This window comes from Tyto alba, unplaced genomic scaffold, assembly GCF_018691265.1.
Source record: "Tyto alba isolate M040663 unplaced genomic scaffold, T.alba_DEE_v4.0 Super-Scaffold_26, whole genome shotgun sequence".
NCBI lineage: Eukaryota > Metazoa > Chordata > Aves > Strigiformes > Tytonidae > Tyto > Tyto alba.
Genome location: NW_024881300.1, coordinates 6,020,780 through 6,042,553, shown reverse-complemented (window position 1 = coordinate 6,042,553; position 21,774 = coordinate 6,020,780). Strand labels below are relative to the sequence as shown.

Sequence of the window (21,774 nt, the reverse complement as noted above, 5' to 3'; positions counted from 1 at the left end):
ATTCTTTCCCTGTTACTGGTCTTTGTCACATAGAAAACACACAGACAGCTTGGTACTTTGTGTTGCTCTTTTTAGGGTCTTACAAAATACAGAGATGAAAAATTGCATGCCTCAGTTTCTTTAGATTCTCAAAATTGTTCTTAATGATAAATTACTATTCTGTTCTGTGGTTTACATGCCTTAGTAGCGTAACCATTCACTTTGTAATTGTTACTTGCTGTTAAATAACAAAGTGCATTTAAAAATTAGCCATTTCAGTCCTAGGACTCTTTACAACCTTCATAGTAATCTTTGAATTAGTTTGCTGGGCATGGAATGTTGTATATGTGTGCTCGAAGAGGGAAGTTTAAAAATGCCACATAAAATACTTACGTACAAAGAGAAAGTAAAAGATTATTTTTTCCTCTCAATATTATTGATGTTGGTGTGCTGTTGGTGATTCTCCTCAGTGAAATTGATGTCTGGGTCCCTGAGCCAGATCACTCTGAAGTTCCTGCTGAGTGGTGGGATGCAGATGCAGATAAATCTCTTCTAATTGGAGTTTTTAAACATGGTGAGTAATATGGATGACTACATACGTGTTTCTCCCCACCTCAGTATAAACACCCTACACTTAATTATTCTATAGCTTACTCGGAAAGTTGAGGTTGTGGCTCTTGTTTCTTTTCCTTTATAGGTTATGAAAAATACAACACTATCAGAGCAGACCCAGCGCTGTGCTTCTTGGAAAGGGTTGGCAAGCCAGATGAAAAAGCAGTTGCTGCTGAACAGAGAGCAAATGATTATATTGATGGGTATGAGCACTTGAAAGTGGGCATGGATGTTTTGAGGCCTTAAAGTAAATGAGACTGAACTTACATGTTGTACTTCATTCTCTGTGAAGAATACCACTTTGGTTTTACTGCCACAGACTGGAAAAGAGTTAGCAACAGTGTAGCAGAACCACTGAAGTCTGAGATTTCACAGTGAAAGGAAGAATGCAGCAACTTGTTAATGCAGGTTGTGTTGCTGTATCAGAAACATTACTTAGACGGTGAAGGGCAAAAGCCTTCAGAGGCAGAGTACTACAGACCTATTTAACTTGATTTTGGGTCAGTCAGCTTGCTGTAGCAGTCTTGTGTAGCTAACCAGTGACCCCAGTAGATCAATTTGAGTATCACTGATAACTGCTGAAAGAGATAACTGCTTTTATTCATTGCTTCATCAGTGGGGTTAGCAGCTGTGATCATAAAGAACATCTTTGAATGAAATAGTGAATTGGGGGGGTACAAGATTCAAGTCAAAGCTACTATAAAATATTTTCCTTGTTGCAAATAAGAAGTTAAATACAGTATATCTAACTAAATTGAAATGAATTCTGCTTAATTGAAAAGAATGTAAGGACTTGTAAATTATTACTAAAACAGGTTCTTTTGTACTGAAATTTTAACAGGGATGTAGAAGATCCAGAATATAAACCAACACCAGCAATGTTTAAAGATGACATAGAGGTATAGTAGGCACCTTTTCATAGCTCCTTTTAACACACTTAGAATATAATACTTCCACCTTTTCATTGAGCAAATTACTACGTTTTTCCCTGTGTCTAACCTGATTGAACTTAATCCATGTCTGTCTACAGCTGTGTGGGTGGAAGAGGAATGGGAGGGAATTGTTGTATAATTTTGTTGTATGCCTTGTTACTCATTTGTCCAAAAGATACGTTAAACTTTGTCATATTAATAATTTGTCTGTAAGATGTAACTTTAACCTAAATTTCTGGAGAGGGCTACGTTTTCACTTTTGCTTCACTTCTGCTTTTCTACAGGATGATGTTTCATCCCCAGGTGATCTAGTAATAGCAGATGGAGGTAAATACATAAAACTTTAAATCTGAGCCATTTCAATCTATTTCGAATTGCTTAATTCTCCTGACTCTTGGCTAAAATGTATTTAGGTTGCCTAGTGTAGAACCATAGGCACTAGCAATGATTAACTTTATTTTTCCTGTGACTTTGTTTTAATATAGATGGACAAATGATGGAAGGAGACAAAATCTATTGGCCCACTCAATCTGCCTTAACAACACGCCTTCGCCGTCTAATAACAGCCTATCAACGAACAAGTAAAAATAGGCAGGCCCAGCAGATCCAGCCAGCATTCCCCATACAAACTAGTATGATGCAGCCTCCGTATGAAGAAGCTGCTCTAAATCCAAAGATGGCTGCTAAGATTGAAAGACAGCAACGGTACGTGCAGCATGCAAATAACCATTTTTAATACATCCTCATATAAAAAATACGAAAGAAATAATGATTGCTAGTGACCTGAAATAGCAAAGAAAATGACAGAATTTCCAATTTTTTTCTTGCTGATGAAGATGGACAAGAAGGGAGGAAGCAGACTTTTACAGAGTTGTGTCCACATTTGGAGTGGTGTTTGATCCTGAAAGGGGACGATTTGATTGGACCAAGTTCAGAGCAATGGCTAGACTACATAAGAAAACGGATGAGAGCTTAGAGAAGTACTTGTATGCATTTATGTCAATGTGCCGGAGAGTCTGTCGTCTCCCCTCAAAAGAAGGTGGGTGTGTTTACTTTTAGTTTTATCTTTAATTCCTGTTGCCAGTGCTTATCTTGAGAAGGTTTTTCTTTCACGTGTTCCAAAACAAAAATGGCAGAGGAGGAAATAAGGAAACAGGTTAAGTGTAAAATTAAAGGTTATAACGGGGAGGCATATATTAGCAAATTAAAACCATCTATTTCTAGTATTGATTGGCAGTGGGTTTTTTTTTTGCCAGGTTCTCATCTTTGTTTTGTTTTAATACAGAACTGGTAGACCCAAACATTTTTATCCAGCCAATTACGGAGGAGCGTGCTTCTCGGACTTTATATCGCATTGAACTCCTAAGGAAAGTACGAGAACAGGCTCTTAGACATCCACAGTTGTTTGAACGACTAAAACTATGCCAGCCAAATCCAGACTTACCTGTCTGGTGGGAGTGTGGAACTCATGACAGGGACTTACTTATTGGAGCTGCTAAACATGGAGTTAGCAGGACAGATTATCATATTCTTCGTGATCCCGAACTGTCATTTATGTCTGCCCAGAGGAACTATAATCACAACAAAGTGGCACTCTCAAGGACTTCTACTCCACTCTTGCACCAGTACCAGATGGCATTATCTTCTTCTCCTCTTACACCTCAGTCAAGATTGTCAGATGCTAAAATGAATGCTTTTGAGGACTTAAAAGCAAAAAATGAAAATCTGAAAGAGGACCCTCAGTCTTCAGAAGAGGAATCCATGTCTACAGAGGAGACACATACAATAATGAAATCGGAACCTTTGAGTCCAAAAAATGGCACACCAATACAAAATACAGACCACAAACCTAGCGTGAAGACTGAAACAGACAGGCGAATGGTGGCAGCAAGGACAGAGCCTCTAACTCCAAACCCAGCTTCCAAAAAACAGCGAGTCAGCAAAAGGGGATCTGACTCGAGCTCTGACTCAGACTCTGACTCAGATAGATCATCATGTTCTTCCAGGTCATCTTCTTCATCCTCTTCGTCTTCCTCATCTTGTTCACACTCTCGATCGGGCTCTAGCTCTTCATCATCTTCATCTTGTTCTTCAGCGTCATCATCTTCGTCATCATCATCCTCATCATCGTCGTCGTCATCATCGTCATCGTCTGAAGAGAGTGATAGTGATGAAGAGGAGGCACAAAAACGTGGTATGTGTGTAGTCTTATTTCTGCAGTTTAACTCTTAAACGTAACAAGTTTATTCTTAATGGAGATATGTCCAAAAAAGAATATTAAATCCCACAAAAGTAAACTTAAATATATTTCCTTGATTCTTTAAGTGAGTTTGAGGAATTTCAGGGACACAGCATTTTCTTTGCTTCGTATCAGTACCTTGGGTGAGGTGCTTAGGATTTGACTGATTCCCTAAGCAAGCTTACTGTGCATGGGAGGAGAGTTGAACAGCTAATGTTTTCTGGAAAGACAGATATTGTGTGTATGCCCTACTACTATTACTTCTTATTCCGAACTACAGAAAGTCTTCGGGTTTCTCTGTTCATTTTTTCCACTCTTGCTCTCACTTGTCTTTGTAGCTTCTTCACTATGCTTTCATGAAATCTGCAAGCTTTGTTCTGTCCAAGCTATAGAATAATGTAAGCTGCTTTTGCTTGTAAACTGGCAGTGGCCAAGCAGTGTACTGCTTTTCAAATGCTTAAAAATATGTATTTGTGTAGAAAAAGCTGAGGCGATGTATAGAGCATAGGACCAAGTAACACAGAGATATTTTTAAAATCTTCAAAGTAGAAGCAAAAACCTCTGATCAGTGAAATGATTTAAAATTTGTAATAAACCAAGCAGTCGTTATTTAATACATTGCTTATTTTGATACTGTGAAGTGTCCTCTACTTTTGCCCCATGGAAACTCACTGTGAAAAAAATCCTCTAGTGTCTGATAACAATTGGTAGTAGAAAAAGGAAGAGGATGAAATGAGGCAGTGGAATTACAGCATAAGTAAATAAACTATTTTTTCCCCAGTACCTCAGGGAAAAAGGCGTTGTGTTAATCAGATGGATCATCTTGTCTGTGGAAACAACAGAGGGAAACCATAGGGTTAGTTTACCTGGAAAATGGTTACTGGGCACATAAAATGCCACTTCAACAAAGTGATTAAGATGCTGCTGCCTTGTAGCAGTGGAAGGACATTTTCAGAGGAAACAGTTGTATACAAACATTAAAACAGTGAGAGAAAAGGGATGCTTATGTGGCATAAATATTTAGGTTTAGAGAGTGGATACTATAACATGTGCTACAAGTCCAAATATTAGGCTTGCTTTCTGCCAGCTCAGTCTGTTTATGCAAGTAGTTGTGCCATCCTCAGATTGCAAAATCTCCGAAATCAGTCAGCCGCTCTTTTGTGGTGTTTTTGCTGTAAATTGGCATTGAAGAGATCAGTAAATACTGGAAAATTCTCTTAACTTCATCTGCATTTCAATTTTAAGCCCAAGTTTTATTTCCTATGTTGTACAGTGATTGTAGACCTTTGGCATACTTTTTATATGTGAAACATCATTTGAAGGAGAGCCAAGTTCTATCAGGTGTCTCGATACGTGGCTGTTAAGATCAAATCTGAGTTGTGTAGAATTGTCCCTCAATACTCATTGTGCTGATGCAGTGTTTACCTTTTCAGGCAGCACTGTGTTTTGGTTCGTTTTTTAGTTTCAGGGTGTTTCCCCATGCCATACTGAAACTTGTATTGCTGTCTGGATGGAGGCAAAAGTAAAATAATAATGAAGAGAGAAGTATAAGAAAGTCAGAGGACACACTTGAAAGATACTAGGAAAAAATTCTCTGTGATTAAAATTTTAAGAGTTAAATTATGCAGACACCCATGTTCAGGATGTGGAACATCCAGCATTCTATCTAGTAAATAAAATGGGGTGTTTTTATAAAGTAGTATCCCGATAGATTTGCTATATTCTGGTGATGGACACCTTTCATTTCAATTTAATTTTGTATTTTTGTGAATGTTGGTTTACAAAGGAAATATGTTAAAGTAAGTGAGGACTGACTATTTTAAACATGTCTGTTTTCAAATAGCTAAATGTTTGACATGTTAAGCTCTTGAAATGTTAACAGGAATTTGTGTGGACTTTACATGCCGAGAAAAGCACTAGCAGTCATCCTGAAAAACCAAACATTAATTCTTCATTTTAACTTTGTGCTTCGATTTTCTCTGAACATTGTTCTGTGTGTTTTGTTCACCTGAACCTCTTACAATGAGAGTTCAACTTTTTCATGACATCAAATGATTTCAGTGGTTTTATTTAGCAGAAGGAGCCCCGCATATAAAAGCGTATGATGAAGAGAGTGTAGCCTCTCTGAGCACAACACAAGATGAGACGCAAGACAGTTTCCAGATGAACAATGGGACACCAAATTCCAGTTATCTCCTACAAGGTGGATACATGTTGGCTGCCTCCTACTGGCCAAAGGCAAGTTCATAGTACTGCTTCGAAAAACAAAGTTGTAGGGGAAGGTGGGCAGTGATATTAGTGTTCAATTAAATATGTTAAAACCATACCACTGAGTTGTGGAGAGATCTTGGAAGAAACAGGATTTTGTTCATGGTAAATTATAGTAGAATTATGACAAAGCATTTTATACATGGGCTTTATAGCTGTATCTGTGAAAGAGAGAATGTTCACACAGGAAACAAAGCTTTAAAGGAAGCATATTTCAGTTGAAAATGAGATCATTTATCAGGTATTTGGATGATCTTAAGTCTGTGAGAGGAATTGTTTAGAGTAGTCCAAAGGAATGTAAAAAATGAAACAGAGCAAGAAATAAGCTAAGTATTAGAAAAACTTTCTTAATAGTAGTAGGACTCCTTCGGCTACATTGCAAAATCCTGAGTCATGTTAAAGTATAGGCTGACTGGAGCACTGGTGTAATACAACTTTTATGTTAAAATTTAACTGTATGATTCTGTATGTGAATTAGTGAAATTCTAAAGTATACTTTGAAAAGATAGTAACATTAAGTGACTGGAAATTCATAGAATCACCAAACGGTTTGGGTTGGAAGGACCTTAAAGACCATCCAGTCCCCACCCCCCTGCCCCGGGCAGGGCCCCCTTCCCCCAGCCCAGGGGGCTCCCAGCCCCGTCCCACCTGGCCTTGAACCCTTCCAGGGAGGGGGCAGCCACAGCTGCTCTGGGCACCCTGGGCCAGTGTCTCACCACCCAAATTCATCTTGTTTGAATACAACACTGAGTATTTTTAAGCTCTTCAGCCATATCTGAATTTCTATGGCAGACATAGCTTGAAAGACCAGAGGGCAGTTTCTTATACTTTGAATTGCTAAGTTTACCAAGGAGATGAAGCAAAAAGTGTGAATTGCTGGAATGCCTGTTCACTACATAAACTTTAACTGTGATGTATTTTCGGATAGGCTTCTTTCTTGGTGTATAATGAGGTTCACTTGGGCGTTTTCTGCATTTGAAACATCTACTTGCTTTTAGTCACTGTTACACTTAAGATTTTAGTATGTGACTTTTTTTAAGTATAGGAAAGCCCCTGTGATATTTTGTGACAGGTTTTTTTGATGCTTATGTTAATAGTTTTAAAGAAATGTTTTAGCATGTTTAGTGTGTTGCTAGGTATGTGCTATTATTAAAAAAAATACACTGGCATTTTAATAAAAAAAACCTTTCATTTCAAAATCTTCTGCGAAATAGGCATGAGTTGCAATTCACCTTGAAAATTCAAATCACAAGCTTGTAATGAAGGAAAAGTTTCAATGTCAAGCAGTTGAGGAAAGTCTGAAAAAGAAGGCAACAGAGGAAACAAAAAGGGTGATGAAACAGGAAAAATAGATGTAGGTTCTGAACTTCAGCTGCTTTTAGTTGTTGTTATGTTTGTTCCTGGAAGATGCATTTAAATCTTAATACTAGTTTTCATAATTTTTGAACGTTCATTTTGAGAAGGGGAACATAACTTTCATGTCACATGTGCTTTGCAGATTGTGAAAAATGACATTCAGAGTGTACAAAATCAGACTACTTTAAATATAGGGGAGGGATTTGAACTCGGCAAAAAAATGTTTGCTTACAGAACAGGTAATTTTAGCATTAATTTCTTATTTGACAAAGAAGTGCACTCTAAAATAATAAGAAAACCTGGTAGTTTATGGAGTCTACGCATACTTAGCTGAGTTTATTTGGATTCAAGACCTAATTATTATGCAGGTATGTGAAGTCAAATCTGTGTTTGGTGTCTAAAGAATGTGAATGAGGAATGATAGTTTCAAAAGCTAAAATGAGATGTGAATAACAGTCTGTAGCTCTAGTTTATAAATGCTGTTTGCCAGTTTCATTATGGTGCTGCTCACAGGTTCAGACACTGCTACCAATGAGTCAAAGCCAGACCTATGAATACTACTGTGGTAGTTACCATATATTTCCTTGAAAAGTCAGTGAAATAGTGTTTCATGCATTTGCAGGCCCCAAACCCTGTGTAGATGAGAGAGATTGGATATTTGTTTACAGGTGGTGGAATTACGTTCAGAGGTGCCTTTCATGAACTTTTACAGGGGATCAGTACAAATCCAGCAAGTGGAGTCTTGTGACTAAAAATGTTGTCATTTCTCTTCCAGTTAGAAGATAATACATGAATGTAACATGTACAGCGTTGGTGAGCATTACTCTTAAAAAATATTTTCTCTGCTTTTTAGGATCGAGTTATGATTAATCGACTTGACAGTATTTGTCAAACAGTGTTGAAAGGTAAATGGCCTTCAGCAAGAAGGAGCTATGACAGCAATATGGTGGCATCTTTCTACACAACCAAACTTCTGGATAGCCCAGGTGCAGCTGCAGATTACAGTGAGACCAGTGCACCAACACCCCCTCTTGCAGGTGTTAAGGAAGAATATGATCAATCACCACAGATGTCAAAGGTGAAGAAGCATGTACGAGAAAAGGAGTTTACAGTGAAAATCAATGACGTATGTTTATTTTTATTGCCCTAGGACCTGATTGCGATTGCGGTGTGCGGCATGCTTTACCTGCAAGTGGCTGCCTGCTCTCACTCTCACTTCCTTCACACACTTGTTTGTGGGTATTTGGGTCTGCTGCTTCTGGGCATTGAGTGTTTGGGGTTTGGGTTTGTTTTTTGTTTTTGTTTTGTTGGGTTTTTTTTTGGAGAGGGAGGGGGTGTTGGGGTGTCTTTTGTTTTGTTTTTAAATTTGCGTAAGCCACTGGAAGGAATCACTGTTATTTTTCTCTCTGAATTGAAATTTTGCCGTTCTGGTACTTCCTCAGACAGCCTGGTTTATGCTAAGAAATCTGGTTAGTAAAAAAAGGTCTTTCTGTTGTTCGGCTTTTTTTAAATGTTTCAGCATGTCCTATCCAGCAAGCACTTTATTTTGTGGTCTTTTAGAGGCTTATAGATAAACTTCACAGTTTAAATGCAGGCTGCAAGCTTCAAACATTTTCCTTACCTATAGTTTGAGACACGTTCACAGCACATAAAAATACATGAAAATTTTCTCTCATAGTTGGGCTTGGCATTTCTTTAGGACTGGATTAGGGAGGTAGACAGCCGTTCGATGTCTGGATTTCTTCAGATAAGATAGTACATAATTGAAAATCTATGTTCATAGAAGCAGTTCCATAAAATTTCTGTTCAGATCTGTTTTTTTTTACATGGAGGAGAAGCAAGACTTGTTTTAAAGGTTTTAATACAGTGTTTTAATTCTTCCTCAACTCTTCTGGAGTAACTGTTCGTATGTGAGAATCCTGATTTATGAAGTAGTCGTTTCTGCTTTAGAAGAGACTCTTCTAACCCTGGCGTTTATTTAACAGGAAGGTGGTTTGAAATTGACTTTTCAGAAGCAGGGACTGTCTCAGAAAAGGCCTTTTGAAAGTGAGGAAGGTGCATTGGGACAGCAGCAATACCTGGCTCGGCTACGCGAACTCCAGAACGCTTCAGAAACCAGCCTTGTCAACTTCCCAAAATCACTTCCCAAATCAGGTACATAAAATGTCAGAAGGCGTAAGTATTAAATCTTAACTTCTGTCTGCTTCTGTCCATCTCCATGTATAGGCAGTGGAGAGATGTTTGCAAGGTTGTTTCTTCTAAACTGCCATCTGGGAGAATTCTCTTCACTGAGTTAGGGAAACCGGGCACCTAAGTTGAGGCATGAGGTTGGACCACATGAATGCTCTCTCACAGTGTCAGTTACTGTAACGTTCATTTATTAGGAAGATGCCATTATACGTTATAAACACCCCCACAAGAAGGTTTTAATAATTTTGAAGTTCATCACTCTAGACTGACAGTAATCAATTTAGCTCAGAACTTAATGTGGGTAGTTTGTAAGTAGTGGTGAAGGGTTCCAGATTTATACCTGTGTCAATTTGCACTCTTCATATTCTTTGCTGTGCCTCATGTAAAGAAACGGTGGAGAACAAGAGTCTAGAACCAATTTCTGGCTTATAGCCAAAAACTTAGTTTATTTTCACAAAAAATAACAGTAGGTGTACACTGACAAATAAAAATGAGCCTAAAGTAAGCAGTTAAAATTTGGATTAAAATATTTGAAATTACTAGAATTGAGTGCTTGATTTATACCAGCTTCTGATTAACGTGGATGAGAACATTTCCTTTAAAAACATACTACCCTTAAATTGCATTTTGTACTTCCTTGTTCTTTCGCAACATATCATTAAGGTCTTGTTACAAACACTGCTTTAGGGATGTCTGCCTCTGTGTGTGTGTGTGCGTGTGTGATGTCAGCAGTTTTAAACAGCTCTCCTCCCTGTACAGATTTATTTGGAGAGGGTAGGAGACAGTAATAGGAAACTTTCATAGTAGACTGGCTTTTTCAGAGCCTGATACTGATAGTGTTTTAAACAGTCATAAAACAATAGGCAATTTCTGCTAGATACAACATGTAGAAATAACTTGCATTTGCACTATTTCAAGTAATCTTATTTCCTTTTTTCTTCAGACATGTTTCTTGTTATAAACGTCTCAAGCATCTGACACTAATTTCATTGCATCATTAATTAGGTACTTCCAGTCACTTAACAGCCAGTGCCAATGGAGTCATAGTTGACAGTCAGCCTGTAGTCAAAAAGAGAAGAGGAAGAAGGAAGAATGTGGAGGGAGTTGAGGTCCTCTTTATAAATAGAAATAAACAGCCTAATCATGTAAGTAAAGTTGATTTTTGTATCTAAAAGTAAGGTCCAAATTACTGTTAATCCCTTAATAGAGCATAACTAGCTGCCAACATTCAACAAAAACTTTTATTACTCAAAAACGGTTGGGGTTTGTTTTTTTTTCTGAAATTCTTCACTTTCAGTTTATGGCTACCCAAATGAGAGCTGGTAGAATTTTACTAAATACTAAATGTATACAAAATTGATAACTGTTTTCTAAAAGTAAGTTTAATTCTAGTTTTGATGAGCTGTAATTAACAGTGTATTACAAAAAACTTAGTCTTTGACCTAGCAACACTTCTGACACCCTTTCCTGTGACACCTGTTACGGGACCTAGCAGTGTAGTGACTTAAAGGGAGTTACCTATGGCCTGAGTAGTCTCAGTGCTTGAGTGTGTGCTAATGATCCACAGGACAGTGGCCTCCGTTGTATCATACATTAAATAGTTGTGATGGTTGGTTTTCTGTGTGTGAAATTCAAATGTTTTTAATTTCTCCAGGTTAATCCAGGTATTAACTCCTGTCAGGTTGCTGCAGGAATAAACCCAGCACTCACTTACACGCAGTCCCAAGGCATACTTGATGCAGAGAGTCCAGTTCCTGTTATTAACCTAAAAGATGGAACCAGGCTTGCAGGTGATGATGCCCCAAAAAGGAAAGATTTAGAAAGGTGGCTTAAAGAACATCCTGGATATGTTGAAGATTCAGGAGCTTGTATTCCTGTGAGTATTCCTTTCAGCTCTGCTTTAGCTAAATAGTAAAACATTTCTCATTAAATGTATTTGGATTTGTATTCTATGTTACATGGAAATATTCCATCTTCGTTCTTCCGTTTTATTTAGGAAAAGCAAAATGTTCATTTCTTTTTACATAATTTGAGCTCCCCAAGCCCTCCTTTATGCTCACAAATGTAATTGCTAAGAAAACCAATACTAAACAAAGACATTTGATCTTTGTCTAATTTAACCTCAAATTTTAGAAAACATCTAAGATGATAAAACTCATATTACCGTAATGCTGATGATGGGAGTTGAAAATGAGTAGCAACGTGTTTAGTGATGTGCAAGAAGATTGAAGATGTTACTGTAGAATATATCTCATACCTATGTTACAGTGCTGTAGTGATGTTTGTGTGGGTATGATGTTCTCATGTTACCTCTCAATTGGAGATTTGTTTATGTTGGAAGAGAATGTAAGAAAAACATGTGTGACATTTGGAATAATAACATTGTTTCCTCATAAAGATGTTACAATACAAAACAGTAGGGACATTCCTGACAGTTAAAGCACTGTTAGAAATCGAAACTTATTAAAACAAAACAATGGGTAAAGGCACTAGAGAGGATTTAGTGCTGTTTACTGGGCTGCTTATTATATGATTGTGATTAGTGAATCGGTATTGTTACTAAAATACTTCTGAAATCAGAGATGACTTCGAATGAATGCCTGACTCTAGAGAATGCACAGATATCTTACCATTTTTTAAAGTTATATCAGAAAGATAATTGGGTTTTAATTCCTTTATAATAGAGGATGCAGCTGCACGACGGGAGGCCCAAACAAAAAAGACACCGTTGTCGAAACCCTAATAAACTGGACATTAATAGTTTGACTGGTGAAGAACGTGTTCAGCTCATAAATAGAAGAAATGCAAGAAAGGTATTCATAATACTGTTCCCATTCTGATGTTTCTCAAGTGAAAAGTTACCTGAAATGAAGAATTCTGTATACACTACACTTGCTAAAGTACTGTGTACAATGGAAGGTTTTGGGTTTAAGGTTTTGGCACAGAGCAAGGAAAGTCAGTTACGATCTTCTAGTAAATATTTTGCAGCTATGAAAATACATAAGATATGGCTAGAAACTTATCCTATGGTTTATGCTCAGCTAGAAATGAGCACTTACTGTATTGCAGTATTTGTGCCATCGACTAATACAGAGGTATGGCCACTGAAATATATAGTTCTGATCAAAGTAGAAACATTCTCACAAGTTGTAGATTTTGTGTACATCTTCTCATTACTACTTCTGTCATGATCAAAATTATATTGGTAGTGCATCATGTGTAGAAACTTGTCCATTGGAATTGCTTAAACCCTGTGTACTGGATTATTTTGCTTTTTTCTTTTTTCAGTTCTCTGGAATTTGACCTTTATGATTCACCAGTACACATTCATTGTAAATCACATTGCTAGGTTGAACAGTAGTGTAACAGGGGAACAAAAGTAGTGGGGGAATTCTTGTATAAAATTCCAACAGTGGAGGATGGGAGACCACGTGTTGAATTCACGCTTTTAGACAGGTGATCAAAGTTTGGGAAAAGCATAATGCAGTTGAATAGGCTTTGGGGAAGGCTAAAAGGCAATATTCAGGAGAAGCAGGGAGAACATTACTGTTGTTTATTTGGACATGTGTGGGGTGATGTCTTTGAGTGTCAGTGCAGTACCAGAGCAGCAGTCCAGTAGGAATCTCTGAGGCATTGTGTCGATGTCTGGAGCATTTTCTCATGTGATACTGCTAGCTTTTCTTCTTGTTACGAGAGCAGTCACAAGCAGGAAGTGTTTTTGTGCTGCTATATTAAGGTCAGAAGCTTTTTGCATCTGTAGAGGAAAGTGGGGCAGCATTTGAGAGTCTTCAATCTCTTTGGTGCATTGAGACAGCAGCTCTAAAGAGGAACCTGTGTGGTTGCTAGTCTCTTGAAAAACAGAACCTTGGCTGCTCTGCACTAAGTTGTGCCCTGAGGAATCTTTTCAAAGTTGATGGTCAAGGAGTGAGAGATTTGACCTGTGCTTGCTGTAAAAGCCTGTGTTTTTATGATGGCCTTTTTTTCTCTCTAATAAATTGCTACACCGTAGTTGAGACTCTGTGACTTTATTAACATCAGTTTTCCCATTTGTAACGTGTCCTCAACTTCTCTGCATCACCAAACTCAGGTTGTCTCATTTTCTTTTTTAGATCAGTTACACATTTAGCAGCAGGTGTTGAGGGGACCAAAAGTAGCCTAGAAAATGTGAGATTGAGGTAGTGTTTAGAGGAAGTAGAGCAGGATACTGGAATTCTTTTTCACTTTCTACCATTTCTTCTTTCTTTCTGGGTATGAATAATAATTCTGAGTAATTTGAAAGATTACTGCTTATTTTATTAGAACATGTTGTCTAGCAAATTTAATCTGGCCTTTATTCATGTGAAAAAAATACAAGAAAATTTCACAAGAGAAACAGAACCTCTTGATAGAAGTATTTTTAGAAGTTGACTGAGATGATAGGACAGGACTGACTTAGTGGATAAAGGAAAAGTTTAATAGGATTGTAATTACAACCTTCTTGGTAATACTTGGACCGCTGTTTTTCTCTCTTCATGCGGTTGCTCTTCCATTCATGTCTAATTAAACACTAGCAGGAATGTCAGATACTGAAGTTGCAAAGTAAAAATAGATGAGTTTGGGTTTAGTAGATTTAAAACATATCAGGAGTATCTCACATGTACTACCAGGAAGGAGTCAAAAGCTATATCATACTCATTGATAATTAAAAGTGAGACTTTATTTGCATTGTTTTCTATAAAAAGCAAAAATTAAAGTGTGTCAGATATGAATGTTGCCTTTTATTTTATGAGGAGCATTTCCTGACTTCTATCTTCTGCTTCTCAGGTAGGGGGTGCGTTTGCTCCGCCTCTGAAGGATTTGTGCAGGTTCTTGAAAGAAAATCCAGAGTATGGAGTGGCTCCTGAATGGGGAGAAGTTGTAAAACAGTCTGTGAGTATTTGCAGAATAAGATAACTGTGATATGAAATGTATCTTAAAAACAAACAAGGCAAACAGGAAATAAAAGGCGTGCCAGAAGGCATGCTTCTCATTTCTGGTACTGTATAAAATGCAGAATATGAGTCAATGTTAGCTTTTTTTATTCTGATAGCTCAGCTCCCTAAACTGGTTTGCTGGCACAGCTGTGAGTAGGAGGAAGGCAGGGACAGTGGCTGGCAACCCCCAAATTAGGGATTTAGTTGAAAGTACTATAATACTGTGACTTTTTCATCTCATAAATGTAGCCTTGAAGGTTTTTAGGAAAGGTATTAACCCACAGAATACTTTCTTATTCCTACAGTTAAGTAGGTAAATACCATTTTAAATATTTATTTTACTTTTTAATTAATTTCCTTTCAGTATGCACCTTTAAGAAACTACTATCCTTAATCAAAATGCAAATCAAGTATTCATACAGCTATTTTCTACTACCTAAAATTTCTGTTTTCTATTTCTTAGAGGTTTTGTTTTTAGCTAAAAACTAGTGCTCCCAGTGGAGGGAATGAATATATATTGGTATATTTTTAGGATTAGGTTTGCACTACAGCTTCGATCTTGCCCGTGTATTCCTTCTATATGGATTACCAACAACATTATTGATAATAGTAGTACATTCCCTGGTAGTCCTGAGCCGGCTTCTTGCTAGTAGCAAGATACATTCAGTGAGTTTGAGATTTTGTTTTGTTTGAGGTTAGTACTTGGTTAAATTTAAAAGAATGAAGTTTTTTGATAGACTTTGTCCACAGTTCCAACAAAGCAGCAGGTACTCATTTTCATTATGGGAATTATTAGATAGCTGGTATCTCTTTCCTTTTAAGTGTCATTAGTTCAAGTGTGGCTTATAGTTTTGAGTTCACTCCCCATCTGCTTTGGAAGATAAGGATATATTTTGAACTTCAGAAAGCTGTGTTGTGTGATAAAGATTGGTTTCTGGGTAACCCAGTTACACTTCCGTTCCATGTGTCTAACAAGCGAAGATGGTGTTGTCCATATTCTTGTGAAGTCTAATTCTTCACCTTACTATAACTTGTCAGAAGTATTTTATATTTATGCAACACCTTCAGCCTCTGGCAAGGAAACAACCACGTCAAACTTCACTGTTTTTAGTTCACTGTCAACAGAATTTGTAATATTTCTGTGACGTTCTATATGTCAGTCTCTCCAGTACCCTTGTGGGGCTTTCTGGTAATAAAACAGGTAACTAGAATAAGGTTAGACTGCAGTGAATAAAGGCATAAATAATAGCAGAATTACTTTTAGAATTTAGTAGTTAGTCACAGGACAGAAGAACAGAGCATTAGTTCTAAATTTCTCTGATTGGTTTAGGCTTGTCTAAATTTGAGATCTTTGCTGGAGTTAAAAAGTCTATTGTAGTATGGAGGCAAGTAATAACTAATCTTACAATTGCCATTTCTAAGAGGAATTTTCAAGACAATGCATTTCAAAGAGAATATTGGTGTCCATTGCAATTCTTTCTTCATCGTTGTGTAGGAGGGCTTACACAGGCTAGGTAATACTGTGCAAGCCCTAAAAAGTGCTCTGAATTTCATTTTAATTGGGCTTGAGTCTTCACTGTTTATTCTTATGTTTGTGGATGAGGTGAACTATGAGGATGTTAAACAGACACTAGCAGTAACAAGAGGCTCAGAGAGTGTTGCTTTGTGTGCAATCACACATTCATATATAATTTCAAATTGAGTAATTTTTTTAATTAAACTGCCAAATGATTGGAATGTGCTAATACTGCAGAGGAGTGCTGGCTTAGATCTTAAATTGAGATCGCTGCTATGATCAGCTATATTTGGCTTCATCTGCAAACCAGTCTCTAAGGATGAGTTAGCACAGTGTCTGAGAGGATACCTGTGTAGGCATCTCTCTGGAAATGGGCCTTTAGTTGTTTGAGATGTGATAGCCCAAAGTCACCACAAATTCCAGTGAGTTGTCTGGAGATGACTCTGCTGTGCTAGCATCCCAGAATAACCGTTGACCCTGTTACTGTACGCTTCGGTCTTCTGTTTGCTTTTACTTTTCTATCTTTTTTAAGTTCTCGAAATACTAAAAATGCTCCCTTGTGTCTCCTGCAGGGGTTTCTTCCAGAAGGTATGTTTGACCGTATTCTCACGGGACCTGTTGTGCGGGAGGAAGTAAGCCGGAGGGGAAGGCGCCCCAAAAGTGAGATTGCGAAGGCAACCGCGGCCGCAGCAGCTGCCACGGCTGCAAGCGTATCAGTTAACCCTCTGCTGGCCAACGGATTGCTTCCAGGAATGGATCTGCCTAGTCTTCAGGCCTTACAACAAAACCTGCAAAACCTGCAGTCGCTGCAGGTAACAGCAGGATTAATGGGAATGCCAGCTGGCTTAACTACTGGAGGAGAAGCAAAGAACATGGCTGCCATGTTCCCCATGCTGCTGTCAGGGATGGCTGGATTACCCAACTTGCTGGGCATGGGAGGACTTCTAACAAAGTCTACAGAATCTATTTCAGAGGAAAAAAAGGGAAGCGATTCAAAGGAGGCAGATGCAAAGAAAGAAAGGACAGAAGACCAAAATACAGATACTGGTGGTGAAAACTCTGTCTCAAGTTCTCCTTCAACGTCCTCTGCTGCTGCAGCTGCCAATCCTCTCTCTCTTAACCCATTACTTTTGTCCAACATACTTTACCCAGGGATGCTTCTCACTCCAGGCCTTAATCTTCATATCCCAGCTTTGTCTCAGTCTAATATTTTTGATGTACAGAACAGTGAAAGCAATGACACGGGCTCAGCCAAGCCCACAGAAGAAAAGGAGGAAAATTCTCGGGTTAGAGATCAGGAAGACAAAGGGGGAACAGAGCCAAGCTCTCACAATGAAAACAGCACAGATGAGGGTTCAGAGAAAGCAGATGCTTCATCTGGATCTGATAGTACATCGTCTTCATCTGAGGACTCAGATTCTAGTGATGAAGACTGACCCCAGACTCTGCACTTAAATTATAAACTGATTTTGAATTTGTTCTTTAATTATTTCATTGTAAATAACCCAGTGTTGAGTGCATCAATGATTTACTGACCGAACATTTCAGTATTTGTTTAGAAGTGCAAACTGCTTTCAGAGACGTTTTGCATGTAATATTTCTTGAAGTTCATAAGTTTCTGAACTTGTATGTACTATCAAATACACAATGGTGTAAAATTACAACAAAAGGCATTATAATTTTGTTGGGGGGTTAATTTTATGAAAATAATGCTCAAGTAAGAGCTGTATATTTAATATATTTGCAGTGAACACAGAATACTTTATGCATATTATTGATTTAATTTGAATATAGTTTTACAGCCTCCTTGACACTTATAATTTACAGATCAAAACTCAGCAATAATTTGGGCAGCTAATGAATGTCATGAAAGCTGTAGAATCTACATCACCATCCATTGCTTTAATTACATGAAAATGCTCTAGTGTTGTGATGCACTGCTGTTTCCAATTCAGGTACAAGTGTGTTTAAAAGAAGATAAATTTTTCCCAATCAGCCAATTAAACTGGCTACCTGTTACCTCAGCTGAGTTAGTTTAGGAAGTTTACATTGGTTTCTATTACTTGTTTTCAGGTTTTGTTTTGTTTTCTAAAGACATCCTGTATATCATGTTAAAATCTGAGTTATCTGAGATATGACTGTTGGGGTTTTTTTCCTCCTTATTATGACTGTTCTCTTCAACAGCAGTAAGGGGAAATAAAAGTAAAAACTGTCTTATCTCATTCTACTTGGCATCATGTAGATCTATTTAGTTTACACCTTGCAAAGTTTTGGGCTCCCTCTGTAGAATGAAAAGTCCCAAAATGAGGAGTAGTTTCCCCAAGACTCAGAAGAGGCAAACTGTCATAAAGTGCCACTGAAAAGACCTTTCAACACTGCATACTTCATGTAAAAATTGTTTGTTTGCTTTGTTTGTGTAGATTTCTATTTGTGTTTTATGTCATAAGACCTCTTGGAGTTACCAGTTAATAATGGTAAATAAAGTATAGATAGTTTTGAACTCCTTTTGAGTTTAAACTTCTCTACAGATTTAAATCTGACTAAATATTAAATATTACCCAGAATCATTATTTGGGGTATCATTTCATATATTATGCTGAGTTACCCACTAAAGAAAAAGCACTTTGAATAGTAAGGAAGACAAATTATTCCTAGAAACCACAGTAACAGGGCATAAGGCATCTGTTTAAGTCCAAATCCTTAGAACCCTTTACTATATAAAATCTGTCTAATATTTGATGTGTGATAGGATTCCTCCTTCTTCTTAAGCTGCTATTACTCTGACACAGTCAAGGCCCAGATTCACATTTACAGAAGTTTTGAACTGACTGAGACTTCAGTTGACCTTGGTTACATCGTTTGCGGTCCAAGAATAGGCAAGTGTTAAGAGCAAATAGATACAGGTACTAGTAGAAGTCATTGAAAAAGCTTTACAAAGGGATAAATTTAAAAGTAAAAAAACAAAAACTGTATATTTTGATATAGTTCTGTTGCTTGCTTGTACAGTAAAACAACTGTGTTGTTTTTTATCAAGAACTTTACCAATGAAATATAAGTTTCTATGTGCAAAATAACTAGCCCCATGATTAGAAGCAGTATTACATGTAATTACACAATTATACAAGTACCATTTGGATTGTGCTGGTTACGTATTTTCCCAAATAGTATTCTGGTTTTTGGCCCTTCATGCAGTGTCTTAGCAATAGTGAAAACTAAAAACTGCCAAGAGAAGGGGGTAGCAATTCTTCATCATGGAAAAAAAAAAAAAAAAAAGAAAGAAAGGTATTGCATATTTAATATTTTGCCCTTTGTAATATAGCACTTTTATTTAATTAGAATGCATCTATGAAATAGCCAAAGTTTTACAAACAGTTATTAACTTAGTTCGCTGATGGAGTATGTCAACAATACCATCACCACCCACCCTTACCCCCCAAAACAAATCCTAAATCTTGTGGCTAAAACCTAATTTATATCAGATTTATGAAATAAAGTATTTTGCTAATTATGGTCAAGTGAGTTTGGTTACCATTCTAGTAATTCTTTCTATGTAATAAGGCAATTACAGTTTCAAGTAATGAAGGCTGGTGTAGACTTGAACATAATATATTGGGTTTATTTTTAATCAGTTTGAACCAGAAGGGGAAAAATGTCCTACTATCAGCTAAACTATATGCAAATACGGTTGTATAAAGTTAAGGGTTATAAGGAAACCTCAGTAGAATTACACTAATACTGAAGTTAAAATTAAAAGGATATCCAAGGTGATGATAAAGTGTGTGTTGGTAGTTACTAAAAGAACCTTAGCTGTTATTGCCTTGTATTTCTATCCCTTGTTTCAGGCTTCATGATCCAAGTCTTAGTCCAGGGTTTTTTTTTTTTGGACATTTGCAATATTTGCCAGTTGTGTTCTGTGTAGTCTGAATTTGCTTTCTGTAGTTGAACAAGCGTCTTAAAAAGTCATTTGTAATTTATTGAATTACTTTCTATGATGTTCTATAGAGCAAATGGAAGTTTAATTATTTTTTATTAAACATATTCTTTGACTACCCATGATGTCGGCCTCAATATGTGAGAATAATGCTGTCTGTGTAAGGATTAAACATGCATCTTTCAGCAGCAAAAGTTAAATTAAAACTGAACTGACTCTGAAGACCTACCTGCCCTCCCCCCACACACACAAAAAAAAAAAAAAATCAAGATATAGATGTAACACACACACACCTTTCCCCCCCCCCCCAAATGATGCCTTACTGTATAATTTTGTATAATTTTTCTGGGAATCAATTTCCTGTAATTCTATTGTCTTACAAACTAAATAAGCTGTTGTTCAGCCATTTAGTAGTTATGGTTAAAAAGGAGTATACCGTCTAGGTCCTGGTCCAAAAGTTGACTTAACCTGAAATAATGATGCATCTAATGTTCCAGGGTAGGTCTGTTGTCAGTGGAGTACCTTTTGAATCTTTCTTTAAAAAGTCTGCATTGCTTTCTACATATTTACTAAATCTTTCAGTTATGTACACAGCACTTACTATCGCTATTTTTCATTTATTTCATACAGGGCATGGACATTTCTCCCGGACACGAGTTGTCTCCTGGTTGTCAGGTGCCTTTTTGTTATAACCTGTAACTGCACTTGGATGATTCAGGGGTATCCTTTTTCTTATTTCAGTCTGAATTTTGTCTTCAGATAATGATCATTTTTCCTGAGCTGCTGCTTTCTCAGATCTGTACCCAGGTGATAAAAATGCATATATGGGTATGATCTCTGTTCTCATGTGCTCCCCTGTTTCTTTTTTCTTTGGAACTTCTGCAGAATCCCTCATAGTATTTTTTACATTTATTTTTAGCAGTTCTATCAGAAAACTGTAACAGATTTAAAAATAAGGGAGGAATTATGACTTGTAATTTTACAATCCTTTTAGTCTGTGAATTGAAATAAAACTAGATCTATTTTTCAGTTAAAGTGTTTCCAAGGAACAGATGATCTGGGCACAGTATTGGTGTTCAATTTCTTGCACTCCCTTTGAACTGTTTTGAATCAGTATCTGGATATGATGATTCAGTGAGACTATTAACAAGGTGTCCCAGGCAAATTCCTGTCCTATTTGTTGTCTTGTGTCTGAGAAAATGATTTCTGCTATGTTATGTAGTAATCTATTTTTCATTTACTGTTCTGTACGAGAGTACTGATACACCATCAAAATGAGTGTTTACTTCTTAATGCCCGCATTTAGGCTGTAGTGAGATGAAGCGTGCCTGGCACACAAGGTTAATATAAAGGGATCTGCAGTGTAGCATTCTATTATTTGTGAGGTGAAAGTTGCTAATATTTAGTTGTTATATCGGTGTAACGTGGGATTTACACTGCTGTAGTTGACCAACACTTCGTATTTCCCATGTGTACGTTGTTGGGATATTGGAGTTATGCTGGTGTCTACAGAGGAGACTAATTATACTAGCATAGCAATGGGAGTTTACAAAATAATTTTCCTGGCTTATCTAAATGGCCCTAATGTTACACAGACAGGGGATATCATTTCTTTGTTACTTTTAGAGGAAAAGGAAATAAAGATAATAGCTCTCCATAACTAAACAGTAAGAACATCTTGATCAGTATTTTCAACTAATGATTTGTAAAATTATTTTTTTTTTTTCTTAGAAGATACAGCAGGGACTTCTGATGGTTAAGTGTCTCTGTCAAAGATAAGTTTCAGTTAACATTTCCTT

At 37.1% G+C, this 21,774-nt stretch overlaps 1 protein-coding gene across 6 annotated transcripts in view; it reads left to right on the top strand.

The window, feature by feature from the left end:
* The window catches only part of CHD9 (chromodomain helicase DNA binding protein 9), a 101,437-nt gene extending 81,344 nt beyond the window's left edge, over nucleotides 1–20,093 (top strand). For 4 of the 6 annotated variants that reach the window (XM_042797406.1, XM_032997738.2, XM_032997772.2 and 1 more), the window contains 15 exons: nucleotides 450–553; nucleotides 677–794; nucleotides 1,433–1,490; nucleotides 1,808–1,850; nucleotides 2,009–2,228; nucleotides 2,360–2,562; nucleotides 2,809–3,717; nucleotides 5,837–6,000; nucleotides 8,240–8,512; nucleotides 9,372–9,540; nucleotides 10,582–10,721; nucleotides 11,231–11,452; nucleotides 12,261–12,389; nucleotides 14,380–14,484; nucleotides 16,617–20,093. In XM_042797406.1, coding sequence (XP_042653340.1) covers nucleotides 450–553; nucleotides 677–794; nucleotides 1,433–1,490; nucleotides 1,808–1,850; nucleotides 2,009–2,228; nucleotides 2,360–2,562; nucleotides 2,809–3,717; nucleotides 5,837–6,000; nucleotides 8,240–8,512; nucleotides 9,372–9,540; nucleotides 10,582–10,721; nucleotides 11,231–11,452; nucleotides 12,261–12,389; nucleotides 14,380–14,484; nucleotides 16,617–17,480 — 3,721 coding nt within the window. In that variant the 3' untranslated portion in view covers nucleotides 17,481–20,093. The remainder of the gene's footprint in view (nucleotides 1–449; nucleotides 554–676; nucleotides 795–1,432; nucleotides 1,491–1,807; nucleotides 1,851–2,008; nucleotides 2,229–2,359; nucleotides 2,563–2,808; nucleotides 3,718–5,836; nucleotides 6,001–8,239; nucleotides 8,513–9,371; nucleotides 9,541–10,581; nucleotides 10,722–11,230; nucleotides 11,453–12,260; nucleotides 12,390–14,379; nucleotides 14,485–16,616) is intronic. The other 2 variants (XM_042797407.1, XM_042797408.1) reach the window with 2 other exon arrangements.
* The last annotated feature ends 1,681 nt before the right edge of the window (nucleotides 20,094–21,774 follow it).